Source organism: Blastomyces gilchristii (assembly GCF_000003855.2).
Source record: "Blastomyces gilchristii SLH14081 genomic scaffold supercont1.14, whole genome shotgun sequence".
NCBI lineage: Eukaryota > Fungi > Ascomycota > Eurotiomycetes > Onygenales > Ajellomycetaceae > Blastomyces > Blastomyces gilchristii.
In genome coordinates this window covers 263,218-284,288 of record NW_003101669.1, presented here as the reverse complement: position 1 = coordinate 284,288, position 21,071 = coordinate 263,218, and the positions used below count along the sequence as shown (strand labels likewise).

The following is a 21,071-nucleotide window of genomic DNA, read 5'->3' as shown; positions in this document are numbered from 1 at the left end:
CGTGATGTTGCCAGGCAGCTGCGGCTCAATTCACTGCGCAGTGTTGTTGTGTTGTTGTTGTGTTGCTGTGTTGTTGTGTTGAAGTGAATAGAGAGGTGAAGTGTGTATATAGGGGATATCAGATCTGCCAGATGCTCGACTGAACCTCAACACTGACAGGACTCCTAGCCAAAACACCTCGAGGATAGACGAACAAAAAGGTGAGGTGAGAGATATAACACACAGTTAGATATCAGAACGAAGTAGTAAGATGACCCAGGCAAGGGAGGTAGTAGTAGTAGTAGTAGTAGTAGTAGTAGTAGTGGCGGTCGTAGGGGGGGAGAAATGAAGATGAACAGCGGGATGTATACAGTAGTAACGGGGGGTACAGAGGCAAATAATCGAGGGCCGCGCTGAGATCCAACCACTTCCATGCAAGTTTCTTTACTCTGCAAACATGTAGAAACCAGCGCGTGGAATGCTTTCTTCCAAAGCAAACAGGTAGACGACGATTAGGTCCAAAAGCTGTTCGTTCGTCGTGGTAGATGTTCGTACATACATGTGCATGCATGCACTGGTGTAGTTGGCAGAGGAGATTGGATAAGAAGTAGGAAACAGAACGAAAAAGGCAAAGCCAACGGCTTGTCCCGAATAGATGGGTGGTTTGTTGTAGAAGAGTAGAGTTGGCTTGCACAGGGATCTGGGGAACAAAGAGGATAGATGATGGATGGATTGGGGGGGGAAGCTTGCGGAGAGAAGCTAGAGAGATATGGTACAAGCCGGATATAACAAGGATGTATAGGTAGTGTGTATGGAGCTTTAATCAACGACGCAGCGTAGTAGTAGCAATCGTAGAGGTGGTATAGCATATAGCTGTAGAAAAGATGATAGAAGAAAAGCGACAGGAAGAAGAGAAGAAGAAGAAGAAGAAGAAAAGGGAAAAACAATCTCCCTCAACACGCGCAAGCATGTTCATGTAGTTAAAACAGCAGGAGCAAAATAAAAATGAAAAATGAAAATGAAATAAATACAATAAAAAAAAAAAAAAAAGCAAACAAACAAAAATAAAAACAAAAATAAAAAAAAGGGAACCCCCCCCCTCCTTCCTTCCGCTTTTGATAGAACGGGAGGAGCCGTGGAGGAGAAAAGAAGATCCCGGAGTTTTCCCGCCGCCCCTAAATGTACTGTACAAGCACAAGTACTCCGTAACCATCCGGCGGAGATGGGGAAATGAGGTGGTGTTTGGCGGAAAGTTGAGCAAGCAACACGCGCGATGGGGCGGAATGGAACAACTTAACTTTTGTCTCTTGCGCCGGGCCACAAGCGCGTTTATATATGGCGCAGGAGAGGGCGGCAAACATGTGGCTGGGGGTCACGTGGAGTGGGCAATGTTGCCTGGTTGGGTTTAGTCTATGGCCGTTGACAGTGTGCCATGGTTTGGGAGTGCGCTATTCCTGATCAGGTGCGGGAGCTCATATAAATTAATTCTACAGAAGTTAAGTAGTACACAGGAAGTACTGAACTGCAAAGAAGAAATGAAAGAAAACAAACATAGCAATAAATTATGTTGTTCTATTTTTTTTTCACTTGTCTTTCTTGCTTCCAATGCATCTATTTGCGTGTATATGCGTCCCGGCGCTAGGAAGGTTGCTGAACAATGAATATATATATATATATTTGAGCAAGGGAGAAATCAAGAAGCCTAAAGAATACCAAAAATACCTATAAAAAAACCTTTCCAAGAAGAAAAAAAAAACAATTCTGAATAAAACTACTGTAAACACATGCTCATCAACTCATCAACAATAACATACTGTACAATAAAGATATATACCCCACCCCAGCTCTAGTCGCATCAGCCCTGCTGATATGAGTGTTTCTATATATATATATATATATGTGTGTGTGTGTGTGTGTGTGAGAATGTGTATGCCACAGAGAGGGAGAGAGCCAACCACTATGGAATATGAAAAAAAAAAAAAAAAAAAAAAACTCTACGGCCCTAATCCAATGAGCTGAAATATAATCGGGTTAACCTCAACAGACAACCAGCCGATTCCTACCAATTCATATATTATTAGCGAAAAAAAAAAAAAAAAAAAAAGGGGGCGCCACAAAGAAAATAAGGTCCAAAGGATGGTGAGGGGAGAGGGGATGAGAACATACCAAAATACACAACTAACTTCGTCACAACCTCCACATCGTACCGTACCCGCGGCGGCGTGATCTTCGAAAACATCTCCTTCTCCTCCTCAGCTCCAAGCTGATACTCAAGCGCATCCGCAGCCACATTCACATTCACATCCGCGTTCGCGCCAGTGCCGCTAGCACCGCTAGCACCGTCAGCACCGCCAGCACCATCCATATTCGGTGTGCTCTCCGCGCTAAACACAGGTGTCCCCGTCCCCATCATATGCTCGTACTCATCAAGTTTGCGCGGGCTCCGTACCACCGGGTTGTTTTCCCCGCCTCCGAATCTCTGGGAACCACCAGCAGCTGGGGAAGAGGCGGACGACGTGTCACGCATGTTTTGTTTGTCCTCAATGGTGGGTGGAAGTCTGCGTCCGGCGCTGACGCTGCGCGATTGGTTGGAGGAGGTACTTTCCCGTCGTCGCTTCTCCCGATAAGCGAGTGTTTCGTAGGCGTCTGCTTCAGATTGCGGGCCTATGGAGATTGCCCGTCGGCGCGGGTGGCGGATTGAGGTGAGGATGGAGGGGATTTCGGAGACGTTGGGGATTATGTCGTCGTCTTTTAGGTGGCCGGGGACTTGTTCGTATTCGCTGTGGGATTAATACGTTTTTAGCTGAGGTTCCTGGTATGGCTAGGTGGGTGTGCGAGGGGGGAGTGGGTAAGGGTGGTTGGCCTGTATGACATACGATGCAAGCGTGAAGAATCTTCTGGGAAGATTAAGGCCCAGTCGTTCTATGACACGGAATATCGGGGGCAGTATCCTATGGAGGGACGGTTTCATTATTTCCCTCCACAAGAAGACAATCACGACCCCAAGAATAATCCGCAGGATAGTCTTGATCCAGCCAACCTTTGCCAAATCATAAGGGACAGTCCCTGGGTAAGGGTCACCCCAAGCAAACGTGGTCTGGGCAAAATGCCAGTTCCCAAATTCCGCGCCCATCAACACTCCAGCGAAAGCAACACTATCATCGAAGCATGGACACGAATCGGCGGGTTCGGGGTGCATTCGAACCAATGCAAGAACAACCACAACCACCGCAAACACCGTATTAATCGAGCCTGAATAGATAATTTCATCATACGTCTCACCATATGAACATCGTAAGAAGCCCAACAAAGCGCCAAGGAAGCTGCCGATGATAACATCAAAGAACCCATGCATCCCGCAGTATAGCCTCCCAATTACAATGGATGTGCCAAATATGTATAGGACAATGCGGAAGATAGTATTCGTGACCGGACTGGCAGTAGAATCAGGCGAGTTTAAAAGATGAAGCGCGTAAACGACGACGGAGATTGCGTTGGTCGAGTGAGTAGAGGGGAATCCGTATTCTAACGCCGCAGAGCCAGACATGGTAATGCGATGGAGGGGTGGGGACAAGGGTCGAGGAAGACATAACATGTCCTTAAACCAGCCGCTGATGAAGACGCCCGACGCTAAGAGGTGTACTAATCTGCATAGATGTATCAGCTCCATCCTCAATTCTCCTCCGCATCTCGATACCCTGTTATACTCGGAGAAGGCGGGGGAGATAGAGGAAATCCAATCTGTCGCGCGACTCACCCTCGACCAACCTCTGTATAGCCGCACCAGAATAGGATAGGTAGCATTACCATGTAGAAGGTATGGGTACCCAAATTGGCGGTGATCGCAAACCAAGAATCAAGGGAAGGGGTGCGCATTCGTGCCTGGAACCAAGCGAGATAGGGCGTTTCCCACCGCACCAGGGGGAGAAGGGCTGTACGTAGCTTGTACCGCCATTTGGGGAGTTTCTGTTGATCTGCGCAAGTTCAAACTATTTTGTTAGCTCTGGGGTGTTTTTATTTATTTATTTATTTATATTCATATTTTTTTTTCTCAAGTATGGGAATGTGTTTCGTAAACATTGGCAGGCGCATTAACGGCAGTAACTCAACGACATGGAATGAATGAACATACAATGGTCCAAGCCTTTTAAGCCCGCATCGGGCTGGTCTGCTTTTCCTTTAGTCATGGGCAAATTTCCGTGTCAGACTGAGAGAACAATTGCGGCGGGGAAGAGTTGACAAGAGAGCCATATAGTTATGTTATAGAGCTTAGCACATCCAAAAACAGAGAATAAGCCAGGGGGTTATTACGGGACAACTCGCAGACAGGGACCCCAATGCATCTAAATGGTAGGCAAATAATAGAATCCAATAGTGTGTAGCAGGATTGAGGCAATAATGAATAGCTGTGGAGGAGAAGTTCTTCGTATGGAAAGTTGAGGCTGTCAAAGCTGCCAGCCCTCGGCTGTTGGAGCTTAGTCAGGGGCGGACCATGGACAACAAATAAGTCGCGGCTATTTTTACAACAAACAAAAAAATGAATGCGGAAGAGCAGCCCCTGCAGAGATCTATTTGTATTGTTTTATCTATTTTTCTGTTGTAGTACTCTCCGTACGCTGTTGAGAAATGCATTGTTATTTCATCTGTACATGTAGGTAACTAGTTTCAAAGACGTCTCAAATTGACGGGAGCTGTTTTTCCATAAGGATTCTCAAATGTATACGCAGTAAGAAAGAATCATTACGCTGTACATCTCGTGCTCTGAGGCGGAAACGTCTGAGGCTAGACCACCAGGACTATCTTTTCCTCTAAATAATAGTTAATTATCCCCGATAGCGCTCCATCGAGCACCACAATACGCAGTACTCTGTAATAAGGGACAAGCTTGGATGCTTTTCAGCCCGCCTCCAATTGTTCACCCAGGATGACGCAAGGAACTATTGCCATCTAGTTGTTTCGGATCCGCCCATGTGGAGAGGGCGACAGGGCAAAAACCAAGGCCAAACAGGGGGTGACAAGACGTCTAGAGCGCCTGAATTCCTTGAAGCAGCCAGCTTGAGCCCGCCTGAGCCTGAGCCAGGGCCCAGGACAGAGTGGGAACAGTGCCCACCAGTGGACATCCAGGAACATCGAGGAACATCCAGCGATATGATATGTATAAATATCCCAGGAGCGGTGTTTAGCTGGAAGACAAGTGGCGGCTGCGGAGAGCGCGTTGCCATGGTAGCCAGCAGGTGTAAACATTGGCCGCAGCCATCGTACCCGCACCACACCCACACCACCCATCTATCGCATCTCACTGCTGCTCCGGCCAACTCAAAAATTAAAATTAAAATTAAAAGAAAAAGAGAAAAAGAGAAAAAGAGAAAAAGAATAACTATTGCTCCTCCACCAGCTTCCAGCTCTAACGACTCTTCAGTTGCCTGCCCCCCTGTTCTTGACTCCCCCTCCTCCTGCCCCTTGTCCCTCCTCGCTTCTCCTACTCCCCTCCCTCATCTTCCTCATCTTCCTCATCTTCCTCATCTTCCTCATCTTCCTCATCTTCCTCATCTTCCTCATCTTCCTCGCCTGTTTCTTTCTACACCACCCACAACGATACGCATCATACATACATACATATCCTGTGCAGAAATATCTATTTTCTTCTCTTCTCTTCTCTCTTCCTCTCCAAAGTTTTCCACTCACCCCTGCATACCCTTCCACGACATCTGCTACAACTATATACAACATAAAACGACTAGATAACAGCCAAACCGGAGTCCTTATCAGCCATTTTGTTGAGCCAAAGTTCTTGCCCCTGTTGATATCCAAAGGCTTTGAACCCAAACCATGGCAACCCGTGGGTACGAAGAGCACCCGCAGTATGGCGCCGGCCGTGTTCGCCGCCATTCCTCTGTTGTCGATGAAAAGGCCCTTCCCGCACCACTCACTCCCCGTCGAAAACACGCCAGAAGCCAGAGCACTCGAGTGAGCAATGGCACAGTCAGCACAAATATGAGCATGGCCTCGAGTCGAATGTCCCAGGCAACAAATATCACCCAACCCCCCGCATACTCGAAAAAGTTTGTTGTTGTTGGAGATGGTGGCTGCGGGAAGACTTGTTTGTTGATTAGTTATTCTCAGGGTTATTTCCCAGAGGTATGTTATATTTATTTATTGTGCCTAGTACAATTGATATTATCAATTTTATTCACTAACATGCTACTCTCGTAGAAATATGTTCCCACTGTTTTCGAAAATTATATCACTCAGACCATGCACGTACCAACCGGCAAGACAGTCGAGCTTGCCCTATGGGATACAGCCGGTCAGGAGGAATACGACAGACTGCGTCCACTTTCATATCCTGAAACAGATCTCCTCTTCGTATGCTTTGCAATTGATTGCCCTGTATCACTCGAGAACGTGATGGATAAGGTAAGAGTCCTTGTAACTTGTACTCTAACCACGGAAAATCAATCTAATCATATCGATCTATATATAGTGGTATCCCGAAGTCCTCCATTTCTGCCCCACAACACCCCTAATTCTTGTCGGCCTCAAATCTGACCTGCGCGACAAACGCACATGTATCGAGCTTCTTAAAACCCAGGGGTTAACTCCTGTTACCCCCGAACAAGGCCAAACAGTAGCTCAACGAATGGGCGCCACATATGTGGAGTGTAGCAGCAAAGAGATGCGCGGTGTTGACGAGGTCTTTGAACTTGCCGTTAACACCGCTGTTGGGATTGAAGAGCAGGGCCACGACTCATCTAATGGGGGCGGAGGAGGTCGCAAGAGAGCTAAAAAACGGACGTGCAAGTTGTTGTAAACATCACCCCCCCCCCGGTTCCATTTTATTTCACCCGGGGGGAATGCGAATGAATTCTGCCCCCTGCCCCCTAATCTCATGACTCACCCTTTCCAACCTCCGCTCCCCATATCACCTATCGGATGATCAATATATTTCCCCTTCTTCCCCCCACCCATCTACAGACGATATACTCACGACACTTGTTGGGATGGACCAACCTCCTCTGAACACTCGGACCTTACTTACCACCACCTACCCACCAAACAAAAGAACCCTCACGAGGACGACGAAAATATGAACACAACGTTCCAGTTCCCCGCTGACGAAATGCCCCCCTTTTTGCAATGTATGAATGGCACTACACGGATGCTTTTCATGTCTCGGTATAAATGTTGTTTTGTCCTTTTACCCTTTTCCTTCTTGGCCCCGGCTCTGGCTCCGGCATTGATTCTTTCTGTCATTTTGATGACCTGCTGCTTGTGTCCTGTCCCTGACCACCCGCCCACCGGTGACAGGGGGAATTTTCATTCTACGGCGATAACAAAGGTCACCGTGACCTTGTTGATTATACAAACATTACCTCCATTTTCATGGGCGTTTTTCTTTTTCCCTTATTCCTTTATGCTTTCCATTTTCCTATTTTTTTTCACAGAGTACGATATGGCGCAAATATGTCTTTTTTGTCTTTCACGTCTGTTGTTGTCTATTGGCCAGTTTTAATGTTTCTCGGCTTTTTTTTTTAGCCTTTATTACCATAGTATGTTTTTAACTCCAATTTTGAATTTTTCACACCTCTCCTTAATCATTCGCCCTTTTTTTATAACTATATTTTGAGGTTCCTTTGTTTTTTGTTTTATTCTTTTTACAAATCAACTCTGAGTGTGTGAACCTTTTCCTCCCCAATGAGCATTTTGAAAGTGAATTGAGATGATGATGAAATACATTCCAAGGCATGACAACAAAAATGCATATAGAAAGTGTTTGTCTTTTTTTTCTTTTTTTTTTTTTTAACCCAACATATTTCCTCTCTTCTAAGTTGATCAGTTTTCCATATATTCCCTTTTTTCGGGCTGTTTTTTCTTTTTATTTGAGATATGAATTGTACTGTACATGCTTTTTTTTTTTGAGAGAGTGGGTTGGGGAATGGAGAGGGTATGGTTTAGGTTAGGTGTGTGCATGCATGTATGTAAAGTACAGTACACAGTACAATGTCAAGAGATTGATGAGTGAGTTAGTGAAGTGGAAAGAGTGAGAAATTGAGAGAATGTGAGGAGTAGTAGAGGAAGTGAATGTAAGGAGATTGTTGAAGGAAATGAAATATGAGTTTCGTGATAAATAGATGAAAAGAGAATGTAGTGATTCTATGTATGCATGTTATGAACAGCTGAACATCTACTGAAAAATAACATAAAATCAACCCTCTAGTGGTTTATACATCCCATATGTGTATTTCTATCTATTTATCAAAAAAAAAAAAAAAAAAAAAAAAAAAAAAAAAAAAGACCAAAAAAGACCAAAAAAGACCAAAAAAGACCAAAAATCCTATCATGCCATATGGATCATACCAAACTGTCGCCCCTTCAGCTTCTATTCGTGCACACACCTACAAACACATCTATCTATCTATATTATGTATCATCACAACTTATCTCCATCGCCTCCTCATGGTCAACCTATTATTCTCGACCGGGACCCGGATATGGGCCGCTCCATCCTCGTCCTCGTCCTCGTCCTCGTCAGTGTCCACGACCTCTCTCACCATCCTCATGATCATGGTCGTCATGTTGCGCACCTTCACCATGACCCTCATTCTCATTCTCATTCTCATTCTCATTGTCGTTGTCGATGTCGTTATTGTTATTGTTATTACCAAGCCCCATCACCGTCTCGAATTGCGACCATAGCGCCTCTACGGAGGAAAATTCGTTGCCGACCTGTTTTTATTTTTATTTTTAGGGTTCTCTTGCATTGTATAAATGGATACGTGGGTTGTCGATATATATATATATATATATTAAAGAAACTTTGGGGGTTTGAGGGTAGGATAGTCAACTTACGGTGATGACGCTTTCCAGATTCCGGTTCAGCCGGTTGATGTTTTGGAGGACTTGTTCGAGGCTCTGGTTGTATGTTTCCTTTGTTAGAGTTGGTAGGCTCATGGTTTATAAGGGAAGCGTGCCGATATTATATTATATAGACATAACTGGAAGATTGGGTTGTATTTTTGGAGTGAGTGAATGGCTTCCCTCTTCTCCCCATACGGACGATGATGGTTATGGAGATGATGGAGAAGGTTGTGAGCAGAAGAGACTGCTGCTGCTCCCTTCCTCTCCCTATAGAAGGCAAATGGCATTTGACGGAGGGTGGAACACTATCATCTCAACTGGTTTCGCGATGAAGATGAATGTGACAGGGATAGTGTTAGGGATAACGCCATTCCATATGTAAAACAAAACATATGAAGTTTGAGCATGGAGCATGAAGAAATATACTCAGAGCAAAGTTCAATTCAATAAAGGAGCAAAAGCAGAAAGCAGCAAAGGGACATGGAAATAACAAAACTGCCATTCGTCACGGCATGGAAACGCGATAAGATAAAAAACAACCAAACCACACACGCGCTGGGTGAGGGGAAAGGAAAAAAAAAACATCGGGGAAGGGGAGGAGATTCAGTAGTTTTATATATGTAACAATGAAAATAACAGTTAAAAGCGGACACAAAAAGTAAAGACAAATAGGAATCCTCACCAATGCAATCTCCCTAACCAATTCCTCCCGCTGCGTCTCAAAGTACGTGGGCGCATTCGCTGACGACTGTGGCCGCGGTGGTTGTTGACCGGCAGCAGCAGCACCAGCAGCAGCAGCAGACGATGACATCGTTCAACAAGGCGCGTCCTCAGCGTACGGGAACAGTGGAGTTTTGGTCCTTCGTCATTGGACAGGGGAGGGACGGATGGATGAATGAATGAATGTGTTTGAATGAGTGAGTGGGTGAGTGGGTGAGTGAGTGTGGGTAGAGTTTTGGCTTTTTGGCTTTTTGGCTGTGGTTGTGGTTGTATTTATGTATTTATGTTCTTGATTTGAATTGATGATGGGAAAAAATGTTGTTTGTTGGAGCAAAATCGGATTTGTTCCTTATATGGACCGACCGCCACGCCACCCTTTCAGCCACGGTGATGATGTTTGTAGAAAACATACACGATTAATCCTGTACTGAGCAAATGGTATAGTAGTGTATTCGGAAATGTCACATATGTTGCAGATTTTTGATGTGCTGTTGAGGAAAATATTTGATATGCCATGATGCTTTCTGGCTTTCTGGACTGCGAAGTTGTCAAGAACCTATCTATATCTATCTATCTATAACTCTATTCTTTATGTATGCATATATAACAAGATAATTCGAAGAACAAAGCAAAAAGAGCCGGAATAATCAACCTCCTTCGGGGCCAGATAACCCCAAGCCATGTAAAATCTATCCAGCACAAACCAGAAATAATAACCAAATCAATGAACCCTTTTAACCAACTATATTCCAAGGTAATCCTTTATCCGATTAAACCACGAACGACCCGCACCAAACGGGTATATATACACCCCGCAATCCCCGTCCACGCAATTGAGATTGCACCGTCCATAGACCTGGCAATAGCATTGCTGTGGATCGGGGCAGTGCCTTGCCGGCTGCCCAAACAAAACTGGAGTTATGTAATATACACATATTAGCAAGAGGAAGAAGGACAGAGAACAAGAGAGGGCGGGGAAGGGGGCGGATCATTTACCATGCCACATATACTCCATAACCCTCCCACTAATCTGATCCGACAGCTGCGTGTCAAGCAACCACTGCCGCAATTCTTCATATCTCTGCAGCGGATTTTCTCGAATGGCGCGGGCCGTAACACCAAACTGCGCACAGCAACCCACCGCAACTTCTCCCGGTAGGCTTGTCGCGCCGGGGAAGAGGGTGGCAGCGTTCTGCAGGATGCCCGCGATCGTTGCTGCTTCGCTGGTGTTTACTACTGTCGGGACTGCGGTCAGATCGAGTCCCGTGGTGCAGCCCGGGTACGGGTGGCAGCGCATGTTTACGTAGCCTTCGCGTACGAGGTGTTGGAGGTTGAAGCGCTCGAGCATGCGCTTACCATCTGGGGAGTCTTGGTTAGAAGGATTTCCGGGTTGGTTCTTTTTTTCGGCGTGGGGGATTTCTCGAACGCACCGTACTTCTCATCGTCGTTGTGCCATTGGTTCTGGTCCGCGTGGAGGAAGAGAACGGCAGTATCATTTGGGTGGTCATCGTAATGATCAATCATGTATCTATGAATAAATTAATTAATTATTTAAAATGAACAAGAGAGGGAAAAAAAAAAAAAAGGTTTGCTGTGGTATTCACTCTGTACGAACGTCAAATAAACCATAGCCTCCCTCCCCTTATTCCTGGGGATACGCAGTTGGGTAGGCTCGTCGTCCGCAATATAGATATGCATATCCCATTGAGGGAATGCTTTGGGCAGCCATTTGGTGTTTGAGCTCCGCAGGCCAGCAACCACAACGGCGGCTTGTGGATCATGTCCATGGCCATGTGGTAACGGCTTTGCGTCATCTCTATCATTCCGGAGGTAATAGAAAACGAATAGCACGAAGAGAAGGGTGCTAGCGAGGAGACGAATCCGGCGGCGGTAAAGGCTCGAGGAGGAGGAAGTCAGGACCCGGGGACGGAGGTGGGACAACATGAGTTTGCTGTCGTTCTTGAGTCAAAGAGCTGCCAAAAGAAACGGGCGGCGGCGATGTTCCCTCCATGAATCGCCATCATCCCGGAGTCGTAAACATGACAATAATATATTATAGTATGATATATATAAATATGCCGGGGGCTGTGGGAATTGATATCAATCAATCCTTGCGATATGATCTGCAATTCTCCGCGCCCGGGTTGTCTCGGGCCAAGACATGCCCAGGCTTGGAATCCGAAGCCAGAGTCTTTGGTCCAGATATTTAGGCTGCCGTAGCGTAGTCTCGGGGATATTATTCGTTTCGTTGCTGTTTTGGATTTATTCGCGGTGCGGTGCTTCGGCCTGCATGGGATGGAATTGTAGGGATATGCGGATTGAGAACGATATCTAGCCTTCATTCATTGAAATAATAATGAGAGAATTGCACCGAGTCCGATGCGATATACATTACTTTACGCAGTATATTCTCATCCCCTCCGGGCTTTCTGAGCACAAGATGTCTCACATTTGATGCTGACAGCTACCCCTGCTTATGTGCGAGCTGGATGTAACTAAATAACAATAACCTCTCCTCCTGGTATTCATCTTCTAAAGAATAGGAGCCGTTCCTCTGCTGAATATCTGAAACACTTGAATAAGAAACTAATGGAGATTAATATAAATATATGTAAGGGCCTTTTTTCAATTATTGAAGTTCTAGCGACTTTACTCAACCTGTGATGCCCCTGGTAACTAGCTATTTAGCTAACTAGGTAATATTCCTCCGAAACCAGTTGATCTGTGATGACAGGGTGTGGCTGCTGGAAATATAACCGTCAACCAATCATGTCCGCAAGGCAAAGAGAAGAAAGCGTAGAACTCAAACGACTGCTCACCTTTTGACCGCAGGGACAATACTGCTGCTGCTGCTGCTGCTGCTCTTGTGGTTATGTATCAGAACTACTAGTAAATAAGCGAGAGAGGCTGCTTGTAAGGTTTGTCGATATACTGCGTAGGATAGCTGTTTGCACAAGGCTTCAAAAATCGGATGACAAGATAACTACTTCGAGATTCTTAGTTCGACTCAAAGCAAATGAGCCAGCTCTTTCTTTTATCATATTCAGTCAGGGCTGCGACGAATTTATCTGGACTCTGCCTCTCATCCTATCAGAAACCCTTGGTTTTGGATACAAGTTCTGTGCATTTCCCTGCTGCAAATAGCGTTCAAAGAGAAAAACTCATATATAAGGGCAACTATACTTCTTGTACTCTTTATTTATTCGAAACTACTGTGCAAGAGAGAATTAAAAATAAATACTACTAGTTATAATGAGAAATAAATTCTGTCATACAAACATCAAAGTGCATGAAGAAAAAACAATCTTTTCGACCTTTTTATATTTAGCTAAATACTCTGGAAACTTAAATAACTAACTTAGTTAAATCTTTAGCTCCACGAAACCAATTGCACCGCGCAGAGATCAACCAACCCGCTGAGCGATACAAACCCCCAAATTCCACCAGGGAATCAGCCAAAGTTGATTTAAAATGTACTCTCTTGTACTCTCTGCGGAGCTATCAGGGCAAGTATTCCCCTTTCTAACCTGTTGTCTCCTTTTTATCACTCTAACATCCTGTCGGAGCTTATCCCCCCCCCCGCCTGTACCTACCCCGCCCCGCCACACCTGTCCTGGTTTGGACAACATCAGCATTTAATACTAAATACTCGCATGATTTTACCCATATTAAAATACATTCTACGGACATTCATAAAATCCAACAGTGGTGGCTCTTGATACTAATAAAACTACTGTACAACGCAGGGTCACGAATCTCCGGCCCAAGGACACGGAACAGAACCCTTACTTCTACACGTTTAAAGTGCAATGCACCTCCTGCCGGGAAGTCCACCCTAACTGGGTGAGCTTTAATAGATTTGTGAGTGATGAACATCTTTATTTATATATATATATATATATAGGCTCATTCAAATTACTGGGCCATGCGCGCGTCGTCATATTATTTGAATGACCACTCCCGTATTTTTCTTCTACCTTCTTCTACCTGAAAGCTGACTTGTTGCTCTTAGGAGAAACTTGAGGTCCCCGGCAGTCGGGGTGAGGCAAATTTCGTATGGAAATGTAGACTCTGTGGGGTGAGTTTGGCAGGCATATTTTTTTTTTTTTTTTTTTTTTTTTTTTTTTTTTTTTTTTGCTGAATGCCTTTTGTCCCCCTGATGCGATTTTGATTCTTGAATGCTTGCTCGCCTGCTTGCATGGTTGGACTCTTTATCCAGAGTTTTATCTACGACGAGAGCTCCACTACTTCCCTTTTTTTCTTCTTCTTTTTTTCATTACTTTTTCCTTTTGAGGGGGGAGACTAGACTAGCATCATCCTGTTTATGCTAGATTTGGGCACGCTGAAAAAAAGAAAAAAAAAAGGTTTAATGCTGATTGATATTCTTATGAATGGAAATGGAAATTAAAAAAAGAGGACACATTCCGCCTCGATCCCCAACGGACCAATCGCATATGATGAATCGAAAAGCGAGGGGCAAAAAATCATCGAGTTCGATTGTCGAGGGCTGGAGTTTACGGAGTTTAAGGCTGATGTGAGTTTTACGCTGCTGGTGAATATATATATAATAATGATGTGCACTTCCCTCGTCCTTTGAGTGTTGTTAACGGTTGTTACGTTCATGGATAACTAGGGAGAGTGGGAAGCGAAGGGAGCAGAATCATCGACGGCATTTTCAAGTGTCGATCTTAGCGATGGGGAGTGGTATGATTATGATGAGAAGGCAGGTGAGGAGGTAAGTATCAAAGACGTGAGCTGGGAGATTCGCAGAGCATGAGGCGGTGTGTATGATATATTGGGTGGAAAAAAATGCGGGAATCTGGAAGGTCTACGAGTCCTTGGGAGGAGGGGGAAAACATGATTTCAGTGATGGGCAGGACGGTGGACTAGAAGAGGGCTGAATTCTTCTGTATGCCATTAATTGATGTATGCTGTAAAGATTAATGGAATAAATAATATATAATGTTTGTATTATTGATTCCTCCTCTTTGTCTCGCCGAGAAAGTGATTATGATTGGCCAATGCTTTTCACCGCCTAGCAGCCCGGCAGATCGATCGCAGCCGCCCTGGGAGATTTCATGAGAGCTTCAACAGTAACCAACCATCAGTGCTTTATCCCGACGAATTGGATTTGGCACGGAGAGCAAAACCTCTTGCTACCTACTACTCGCTTCTATACCGTGCCGGATCTATTTACGTGTCGCTAATTCACCACCACGAGACTCTTACCCTCATATCCCACCTCTCCGATACTCGCAGATGATATTGCACACACACCCCCCTTCCTATTCACAATGAGTGTAAGTGTAACGCGCGACCAGGCGAAACCAGCCAGCATTTCCTTCTTACAGACTCTCCTACAAGAAAAGAAAAATTCTACAATGTTATATAGCTAGCTATTCTAACACATATCCACGTCTTTTAGTTCGTACCTTTAAACCCGCGGCCTATGCTGCAATCTCTGTACGTCTCCCTCCCCTCCTACCTACCAAACGGCCTACCCTACCTACCCTACCTCTCTCCCCTCTCCTCTCCCAATATTTAAAAACAAATCCCCACCCGACAACACCTACCACTTCTTTCCATGCCTAGTGTGCTTACCGAATTTTCTTTTTTTTTCTTTTTTCCGTTTTGCTATAGTGTCAACGAGGATATCATCGTGCGCCTGAAATGGGGCCAGACAGAGTACAAGGGCCAGCTCGTCAGCGTTGATTCATATATGAATATCCAGTTGTCGAATACGGAGGAATTCATTGACGGGAAGAGCACGGGTAGTTTGGGGCAGGTTTTGATACGGTGAGTTTTTTTTTTTTTTTTTTTTTTTTTTTTTTTTTTTTTTTTTTTTTTTTTTTTTTTTTTTTTTGCCCCCAAAGAGATTTTTGAGGTTAAAATCATTGTGCGCCTGAAAAGGGGCCCGACAGAGTACAAGGGCCAGCTTGTCAGCGTTGATTTAAATATGAAAATCCCGTTGTTGAATTCGGGGGAATTCATTGGCGGGAAGGGCCCGGGTAGTTTGGGGCAGGTTTTGATACGGGGAGGTTTTTTTTTTTTTTTTTTTTTTTTTTTTTTTTTTTTTTTTTTTTTTTTTTTTTTTTTTTTTTTTTTTCTCAAAGTGATGTTTGAGGCTATGACGGTGTGGAAGGGGTTCTATGCTTTTCCGTACTTCTCTTTTATATATTTTATATATAGATACGAAACTGAACTGAACTGTGCGCGCTAACGCTCAACACGTCTCACCCCTTGTCTAGGTGTAATAATGTCCTCTGGATATCGGCCGCGAAAGGCGTGGAGATGAAAGACGTCCAGATGAGCGAGGGATAAACGACACCTGTACAAGAAGAAAAAAAATATATATATATTTACAAAAACAGCAAAGAAAAGATGAGATTACCGAAAAGGTTTCCAACGAACGATCAGACAAAATCTGGGCGACATTCTGGCGCGTTTGCGTTGTTTCGTTTTTTGCTCTTGATTTTTCATTTTTTTTTTACTTTTTTTTTTTTCTTTGATTGTTGATTGTTGTTACGCTCACGAGGGATAAACGAACTCGAAAATATTTAAATCGCTTGGACCTTTGCTTTCAGTTTTTACCTACGTTTATTTTTATATATTTTCTAGTTGGAGCCGGGAGGAAGGGAGAAATGGGCCTTAAATGGTTATGGATTTCATATGTTGATTCCATTTATGCTGAGGCATGGTTGAGGCCGCGACACTGCCGCCTGTTTCATGGGGGAAAGGGGAGGGAAAGAGGTTGGCTCTGGCAGCGAGGTTCCGTATGATGATAGTCAACAGTTACGATTTTAGATAGAGGCTAAATAAAGCGAATCAAGACGTCTCTTGACAGCCTGCGTGCTTGCGTGTGTGCGTGCGTGCGTGCGTGCTATAGTATAGTAGTGTATAGTTATATATTCACCAAGTGTCAACAAGTAAAAGTAGTCGGAAGGTAAGAAGAAGGATTTGCCAACTGGTGTTCCGTGTCTCCAAGTCCATGCGCGTTGCGGAGGTAATCCAAGTGTCGTTCGTTGTGTCTATAAAAAATTACTCTGTTTCAAGGGTCCCTCTGTTAAGGACAGGGTTGGACGGGATATTTTGAAGGATTCTTGTTTTTGATAGTTACTTTCAACCTCTCCGGCTAATACATAATGGCTTAATAATACGTACAATAATGCACTTACTTCTCTCCTTGAGGAGGATGGGAGGATTGAGGATTGAAGAGGAGGAAGAGAAGATACATGTATGTAATGTACATATACATGTACATGTACAATATTTAATACGTATTACGCACTTCCTGATAAGCTGTTTGGGCTTGTTTCATTCAGACTACGAGACAACATTCACCAACCAACCCACGGCGGGGGCAGCGGAGAAGAAGAAGAGGATTTCGGCATGGACTGCATGAAATATTCAATAAATATACACCATCCAACGCTCCGGATAGGTGGCCGGCCGGTGTTGGCCAAGTCCAGTGCTGTTTAGTTAGTTGTTCCCATTTGCTTCTCCGTATGTATGTACATGTACACTGTACATACATTACATAGGGATGTAAATATAATTTACTATCACTCTCCTCCCGGTTACTCGTTGGTTGGGCGCGGGTTGTCCCTCCCGCTCCGTGTGAACCATGAACACAACAAAAGATATGATTCAGCACACCTCTTCTTCATCTGGAAGCTTGTTCGATACAAGGTTTTTTGACTAGTGAGGCCGCATGATCAAGGTCACCAAGTTAGCAGGCGTGTTAAGTTGTGGCCCGGGGGGGGGGGGGAGGGGTGGTGGTGGACTTAAATAACTACGCATAGTAAATAAAGATCAGAGTCTTAGCTGTCTGCTCTCTCCCAGCGTCGAGCGAGGCCTGATAGTTTCTACAGAGCCATGATCAAGATATATGTAAATATTTCCTCGTTAACTAGTTACCACTGACAATGATCAGCGTTGTCATGTAACTAACCAATGCAATAGTTAATAAGTTAATAAATCCATGATTCATCGAAGCGCCAAAACGTGGGCTTTGATCCCTCCCCTCCCCCGCAAACACCACCACCACTAGCACCATTAGCACCATCCCGCAACCTATCTAGAGCACGAGACACAGAAAAATTGATTCTCCGCCGCTGAGGAAGGACGAAATTACTTGGGCCACTACTCATATGTACTACTACTACTACTACTGCGTAATGTAGTTCAATCCTTCCCTTTGGTAAACTGGGCCATCCAATCGGGGGGGGGGGGGGGGAGAAGAGGGCTTTTCCCGGCCGGCAGGCGAAATCAACACAACCTTATATCCCGCGCCTCCCGAGTCCGAAACATTTCTGTCGCCTTTTTGGCCATTCCGGGACTAAATAGGTAGAGTAGAGTAGGCAATCAGAACAACGAGCACATTCTCGTGTGTGTTGTGTGTTGTGTGTTGTGTGTTGTGTGTGGGGAGGCGGGGAGGGGGAGGTGGGTGATTGTACAGATTGGCGCAGCGTAACAATTGTTTCTTGGAAGTCTAAAAAACATGGCTTGTTCTATGTCTTTTCTTTTTTTTTTCCCGTGATGGTGGTTCGAGCAAGGGACTAACTAACTTACTAAAATAAATATAATAATAAGTTTTCCCAGGTCTGAAGCTAGCACCGGGCTTCAACAGGAGGGGGGAGGGGAATAATAATAATAATAACTCATGCAGGAAATATCCAGGAATCCCCCGTATTGGCCAGGTTGGTCCGAGTCTTTTCGCCTCTTGTTGCTTTTCTTTTTTTGACTCTTCTTCCGTCTTTCTTTTCTTCTGATGGGAGTTTGGGGAAGAGTGCAAGAACCCGTTCGGAAAGGTGGTTTCATTTTTACATTATTTACAACAACAACAACCTTGTTCCCCCACATTATCATTATTACCTATCTCTCTTTGTATTTCTCCTCTGTTCGCCTTTTGGTATTATTATTTCCTATTCCTGCTACTTTCCAACTCTCGCTTAATTTAAATCCCGTTGCTTGCTTGTGCCCCCCTCCTCCCCCCCCGGCGCTGCAGGGTTTGGACCTTCTATCTAGTTACATGTGTTTTCCATTGATCCAAAAAGACTAACTACTTCCCTCACTCACGTTAATACCCGCACAGTGGAATTTATCCCTACAAAGACAAAAGACAAAGCAAAGGGGAGAGAGACGGGAAGAACCAGTATCAACGACGAGGGAATGTCCTGGTGGTTGAGCTTTACATAATAGATATATCGTTACATACCCTCCTCCTCCTCCTCCTCCTCCCCTATCTCGCCGTATCGTATAGCATCATCGCAAACCACAAAATATCGTTGATCGAATTAAACCAATAAACCAACACGTTCACGAGAAAACGAAACACACAGCGGAGGAAAAAAATATATTACTCATCGTCGTCGTCGCTCCTGTTAAAAACTCGTTACGTGCGTGCAAAAGGGGTCACGTTGAGCAGCGGAGCGGAGCGGGGTGAGCTGCAGACCCCAAAGATATCAAGCAGCGGGATATTTGCAACCAGTGTTCGCTCTCTCCGATTCACTTACTCTCTTCAACCATACTGTACTATCGACACATACATACATATATCCATACAATATCTCGCTGCACAAGTATTACAAACCACCGAACCAAAGCCAAAAAAAGCCAGACCTGAAAACCCGCCAAAAGAAAAAGAAAAAAGAAAGAAAGAAAGAAAGAAAGAAAGAAAAAGAAAAAGAAAACCCCAAGATGCCATCCCAACCCTCAAGATTCACCGAGCTCCTCGGCTCAGAACGGCTCAAACGACACACCTTCTCCAGCGCTGACGTGCGACTGGAAGATATCCTCGCCGCGGAAGCTGCCCAAGCCACTACCACTACCACTACCACTGCTGCCGCTGCTGCTGCTGCCTTGCAAAGGTCCACCACGGTCAGCAGATCGCGCTCTACCGCGTCAACATTTTCGACGTCTTCGACATCGTCGGCATCCTCTTCCTCGTCATCGGGTTCGCGGAGGAAGTTGGCGGCGCAGACGAAGTTGGCTTTTAGGTGGATTCCTTTTCCCGTGGGGGGTCGATAGGGGGAGCGGGGAGTGGGAATGGACTGGGGAATGGACTGGGGAATGGAGGGAAGGGGGGGGAGGGGGGAGGGGGAAGGATTTCACTGTCGACAGAGAGGGAGACCGCGCATGAGCGGCGGGTTTGCTCATTTTTAAAAACACATGCTTCACGACTGCATTTGGAGAAAAATTCCCTTCCGTTCTGGGTTTTGCATTGTTTGGTTATTTTATCGAGTTGGGAAAATGGGTGGTTATCTGTTTTCCATCTATATGACTGGATGTTTTTGTGTGTTCCGGATGGAGAGAGAGAGGGGGCGTGGCATGAGCTCTGGTGGTTTTATATCGATGCAACACATTTCCCCCCCTAGTTTCTTATTTTTTTCTTATTTTTAAATTTTCTGGTGCTCATTGCTAGTTACCTACGCAGATAGCTGGGGTATCGGTGTTGGCTGGACCTGGAGTTCACGATTTCTCCTCCCGATTTTTCCTTACTTATTTACTGCTTTGGCCACCATTGTTTATTTTTCTTGGTTATAGTTATTATTGTGTTGTAATATCCCTCTCTTCATTATTCCCCCCTTTTTTTTTCGTGGATAACGATTTGACTTTGGCTCCATCTAACTACTACCCCCCTGATTTTTATCTCTAACGTTATTACTTTTAAACGACATGACCTCACGACTGTCTTTACCCTGCCCTGACGACTGAATGCCCCCCCTTTTTTCGATTATCTTTGCTCCCCAAACTTTATCATGCTATATATACCCCGCGCGGTCCTTTCTCTTTTCCTTTCTCTCTCTCTCTCTTTTTTTTTTTTTTTTTTTTTTTTTTTTTTTTTGTGATCTCTATTTGTCTATTTGGAGCTTTCGCTGTTTCTTTTTCTTTCTTTTTTCGGCGGGCTGGAGGATGGATTGTTTACTTAGTTTTTCTTCTTCGTTATCCTCCCTAGTTTTGTGTAGTGTTTCATTTCCATTTCCATTTCCATTTCCTGTGCTCCTTCTGGGTGGCAGGATGGGGTGGGGAGGGATATCTGGATTATTTCCATTCAGCAAGAGAGAGAGATATAATAATAACCAACCACCAAGCATACATGCTAAATGCTATTTTATACCAACTTCTTTTTTTTACCAACAAAGCCTGTGCGGGTACGGGTACGGAGAGAGTACTTCGTTTTAACTATATATAACTACGGGACCCCCCTGGAATCCCGAGAGGCATGGTTGGCTGGCTGGAGGAAGTAGCAGGGCATGGCGGCGCATCTTAAATCTACGTTATGTATGTATATATGTACATGTACATGATCGACCTCGATCGGGTCAAACGGGGTTATTTTTTTATTTTTTTATCTATTTTATTAGTTCGTATAATCTCTGAAACTCAACGGAGCCAAATAAATACGATGTATGCACTGCCTTCGGCGCAGAGGAGGTTGGAGTTTAGTTTTCAGATGGTATATTCGATGCTAGAATACGTGGAGGTGGGCTTGGGTTCAAATCGTTGGGGGT

The 21,071-nt window shown here is 44.7% G+C and overlaps 8 protein-coding genes across 9 annotated transcripts; 4 read left to right on the top strand and 4 right to left on the bottom strand.

Annotated features, from left to right (window-relative positions):
• Positions 1 to 207: 207 nt before the first annotated feature.
• BDBG_17402 (uncharacterized protein) lies at positions 208 to 1,036 on the bottom strand. Its single transcript, XM_031725132.1, has one exon. The coding sequence runs from the start codon at positions 846 to 848 to the stop codon at positions 492 to 494; it is 357 nt and encodes a 118-aa protein (XP_031579466.1). The 5' UTR covers positions 849 to 1,036; the 3' UTR covers positions 208 to 491.
• Positions 1,037 to 1,496: 460 nt separating this feature from the next.
• Positions 1,497 to 4,471, bottom strand: BDBG_06506. Of its 2 annotated transcripts, none has more exons than XM_002623021.2 (5): positions 4,112 to 4,471; positions 3,737 to 3,953; positions 2,856 to 3,626; positions 2,146 to 2,759; positions 1,497 to 2,038 (listed from the first exon to the last, which is right to left on the bottom strand). In XM_002623021.2, the coding sequence occupies exons 1-5, from the start codon at positions 4,164 to 4,166 to the stop codon at positions 1,974 to 1,976; spliced, it is 1,722 nt and encodes a 573-aa protein (XP_002623067.1). In that variant the 5' UTR covers positions 4,167 to 4,471; the 3' UTR covers positions 1,497 to 1,973. The 2 variants fall into 2 exon arrangements, with proteins under 2 accessions (XP_002623067.1, XP_031579465.1); XM_031722637.1 differs by having other exon boundaries at positions 1,545 to 2,038; positions 3,737 to 3,968; positions 4,112 to 4,435.
• Positions 4,472 to 4,538: 67 nt separating this feature from the next.
• Positions 4,539 to 8,176, top strand: BDBG_06504 (GTP-binding protein rhoC). The gene is made up of 3 exons (XM_002623019.2): positions 4,539 to 6,117; positions 6,193 to 6,396; positions 6,464 to 8,176. The coding sequence occupies exons 1-3, from the start codon at positions 5,809 to 5,811 to the stop codon at positions 6,788 to 6,790; spliced, it is 840 nt and encodes a 279-aa protein (XP_002623065.1). The 5' UTR covers positions 4,539 to 5,808; the 3' UTR covers positions 6,791 to 8,176.
• A 332-nt stretch (positions 8,177 to 8,508) lies between these two features.
• Positions 8,509 to 9,649, bottom strand: BDBG_06503 (uncharacterized protein; the record flags this gene model as incomplete). The annotated part of the gene is made up of 3 exons (XM_002623018.1): positions 8,509 to 8,706; positions 8,830 to 8,892; positions 9,521 to 9,649. 3 exons carry the CDS (start codon positions 9,647 to 9,649, stop codon positions 8,509 to 8,511), a joined length of 390 nt encoding a protein of 129 aa, XP_002623064.1.
• Positions 9,650 to 10,018: 369 nt separating this feature from the next.
• On the bottom strand, positions 10,019 to 12,390 carry BDBG_06502 (uncharacterized protein). The gene is made up of 4 exons (XM_002623017.2): positions 11,174 to 12,390; positions 10,989 to 11,086; positions 10,555 to 10,917; positions 10,019 to 10,470 (listed from the first exon to the last, which is right to left on the bottom strand). The coding sequence occupies exons 1-4, from the start codon at positions 11,500 to 11,502 to the stop codon at positions 10,301 to 10,303; spliced, it is 960 nt and encodes a 319-aa protein (XP_002623063.1). The 5' UTR covers positions 11,503 to 12,390; the 3' UTR covers positions 10,019 to 10,300.
• A 414-nt stretch (positions 12,391 to 12,804) lies between these two features.
• BDBG_06501 (DUF866 domain-containing protein) lies at positions 12,805 to 14,577 on the top strand. Its single transcript, XM_031722636.1, has 6 exons — positions 12,805 to 12,845; positions 12,933 to 13,064; positions 13,305 to 13,419; positions 13,571 to 13,636; positions 13,973 to 14,092; positions 14,192 to 14,577. Exons 2-6 carry the CDS (start codon positions 13,030 to 13,032, stop codon positions 14,333 to 14,335), a joined length of 480 nt encoding a protein of 159 aa, XP_031579464.1. The 5' UTR covers positions 12,805 to 12,845; positions 12,933 to 13,029; the 3' UTR covers positions 14,336 to 14,577.
• A 40-nt stretch (positions 14,578 to 14,617) lies between these two features.
• Positions 14,618 to 16,578, top strand: BDBG_06500 (small nuclear ribonucleoprotein F). Its single transcript, XM_002623015.2, has 4 exons — positions 14,618 to 14,858; positions 14,984 to 15,021; positions 15,199 to 15,354; positions 15,807 to 16,578. Exons 1-4 carry the CDS (start codon positions 14,853 to 14,855, stop codon positions 15,877 to 15,879), a joined length of 273 nt encoding a protein of 90 aa, XP_002623061.1. The 5' UTR covers positions 14,618 to 14,852; the 3' UTR covers positions 15,880 to 16,578.
• Positions 16,579 to 18,431: 1,853 nt separating this feature from the next.
• Positions 18,432 to 20,404, top strand: BDBG_06499 (uncharacterized protein). Its single transcript, XM_031722635.1, has 3 exons — positions 18,432 to 18,469; positions 18,653 to 19,513; positions 19,557 to 20,404. Exons 2-3 carry the CDS (start codon positions 19,258 to 19,260, stop codon positions 19,697 to 19,699), a joined length of 399 nt encoding a protein of 132 aa, XP_031579463.1. The 5' UTR covers positions 18,432 to 18,469; positions 18,653 to 19,257; the 3' UTR covers positions 19,700 to 20,404.
• Positions 20,405 to 21,071: the final 667 nt, after the last annotated feature.

Coding starts and splice junctions, on each gene's coding strand:
- BDBG_17402 (XM_031725132.1), bottom strand. CDS start 848: ATGCTATACCACCTCTACGATTGCTACTACTACGCTGCGTCGTTGATT.
- BDBG_06506 (XM_002623021.2), bottom strand. CDS start 4,166: ATGACTAAAGGAAAAGCAGACCAGCCCGATGCGGGCTTAAAAGGCTTG. Junction 3,954..4,111: donor CTTAAAAGGCTTGGACCATT/GTATGTTCATTC, acceptor GAACTTGCGCAG/ATCAACAGAAACTCCCCAAA. Junction 2,039..2,145: donor GAAGTTAGTTGTGTATTTTG/GTATGTTCTCAT, acceptor ATGAATTGGTAG/GAATCGGCTGGTTGTCTGTT.
- BDBG_06504 (XM_002623019.2), top strand. CDS start 5,809: ATGGCAACCCGTGGGTACGAAGAGCACCCGCAGTATGGCGCCGGCCGT. Junction 6,118..6,192: donor CTCAGGGTTATTTCCCAGAG/GTATGTTATATT, acceptor CTACTCTCGTAG/AAATATGTTCCCACTGTTTT. Junction 6,397..6,463: donor TCGAGAACGTGATGGATAAG/GTAAGAGTCCTT, acceptor ATCTATATATAG/TGGTATCCCGAAGTCCTCCA.
- BDBG_06502 (XM_002623017.2), bottom strand. CDS start 11,502: ATGTTGTCCCACCTCCGTCCCCGGGTCCTGACTTCCTCCTCCTCGAGC. Junction 11,087..11,173: donor GAGGCTATGGTTTATTTGAC/GTTCGTACAGAG, acceptor ATTTATTCATAG/ATACATGATTGATCATTACG. Junction 10,471..10,554: donor TATGGAGTATATGTGGCATG/GTAAATGATCCG, acceptor ACATAACTCCAG/TTTTGTTTGGGCAGCCGGCA.
- BDBG_06501 (XM_031722636.1), top strand. CDS start 13,030: ATGTACTCTCTTGTACTCTCTGCGGAGCTATCAGG. Junction 13,065..13,304: donor CTCTCTGCGGAGCTATCAGG/GCAAGTATTCCC, acceptor TGTACAACGCAG/GGTCACGAATCTCCGGCCCA. Junction 13,420..13,570: donor GGGTGAGCTTTAATAGATTT/GTGAGTGATGAA, acceptor TGTTGCTCTTAG/GAGAAACTTGAGGTCCCCGG.
- BDBG_06500 (XM_002623015.2), top strand. Junction 15,022..15,198: donor CGGCCTATGCTGCAATCTCT/GTACGTCTCCCT, acceptor GTTTTGCTATAG/TGTCAACGAGGATATCATCG. Junction 15,355..15,806: donor TTGGGGCAGGTTTTGATACG/GTGAGTTTTTTT, acceptor CCCCTTGTCTAG/GTGTAATAATGTCCTCTGGA.
- BDBG_06499 (XM_031722635.1), top strand. CDS start 19,258: ATGCCATCCCAACCCTCAAGATTCACCGAGCTCCTCGGCTCAGAACGG. Junction 19,514..19,556: donor ATCCTCTTCCTCGTCATCGG/GTTCGCGGAGGA, acceptor GTTGGCTTTTAG/GTGGATTCCTTTTCCCGTGG.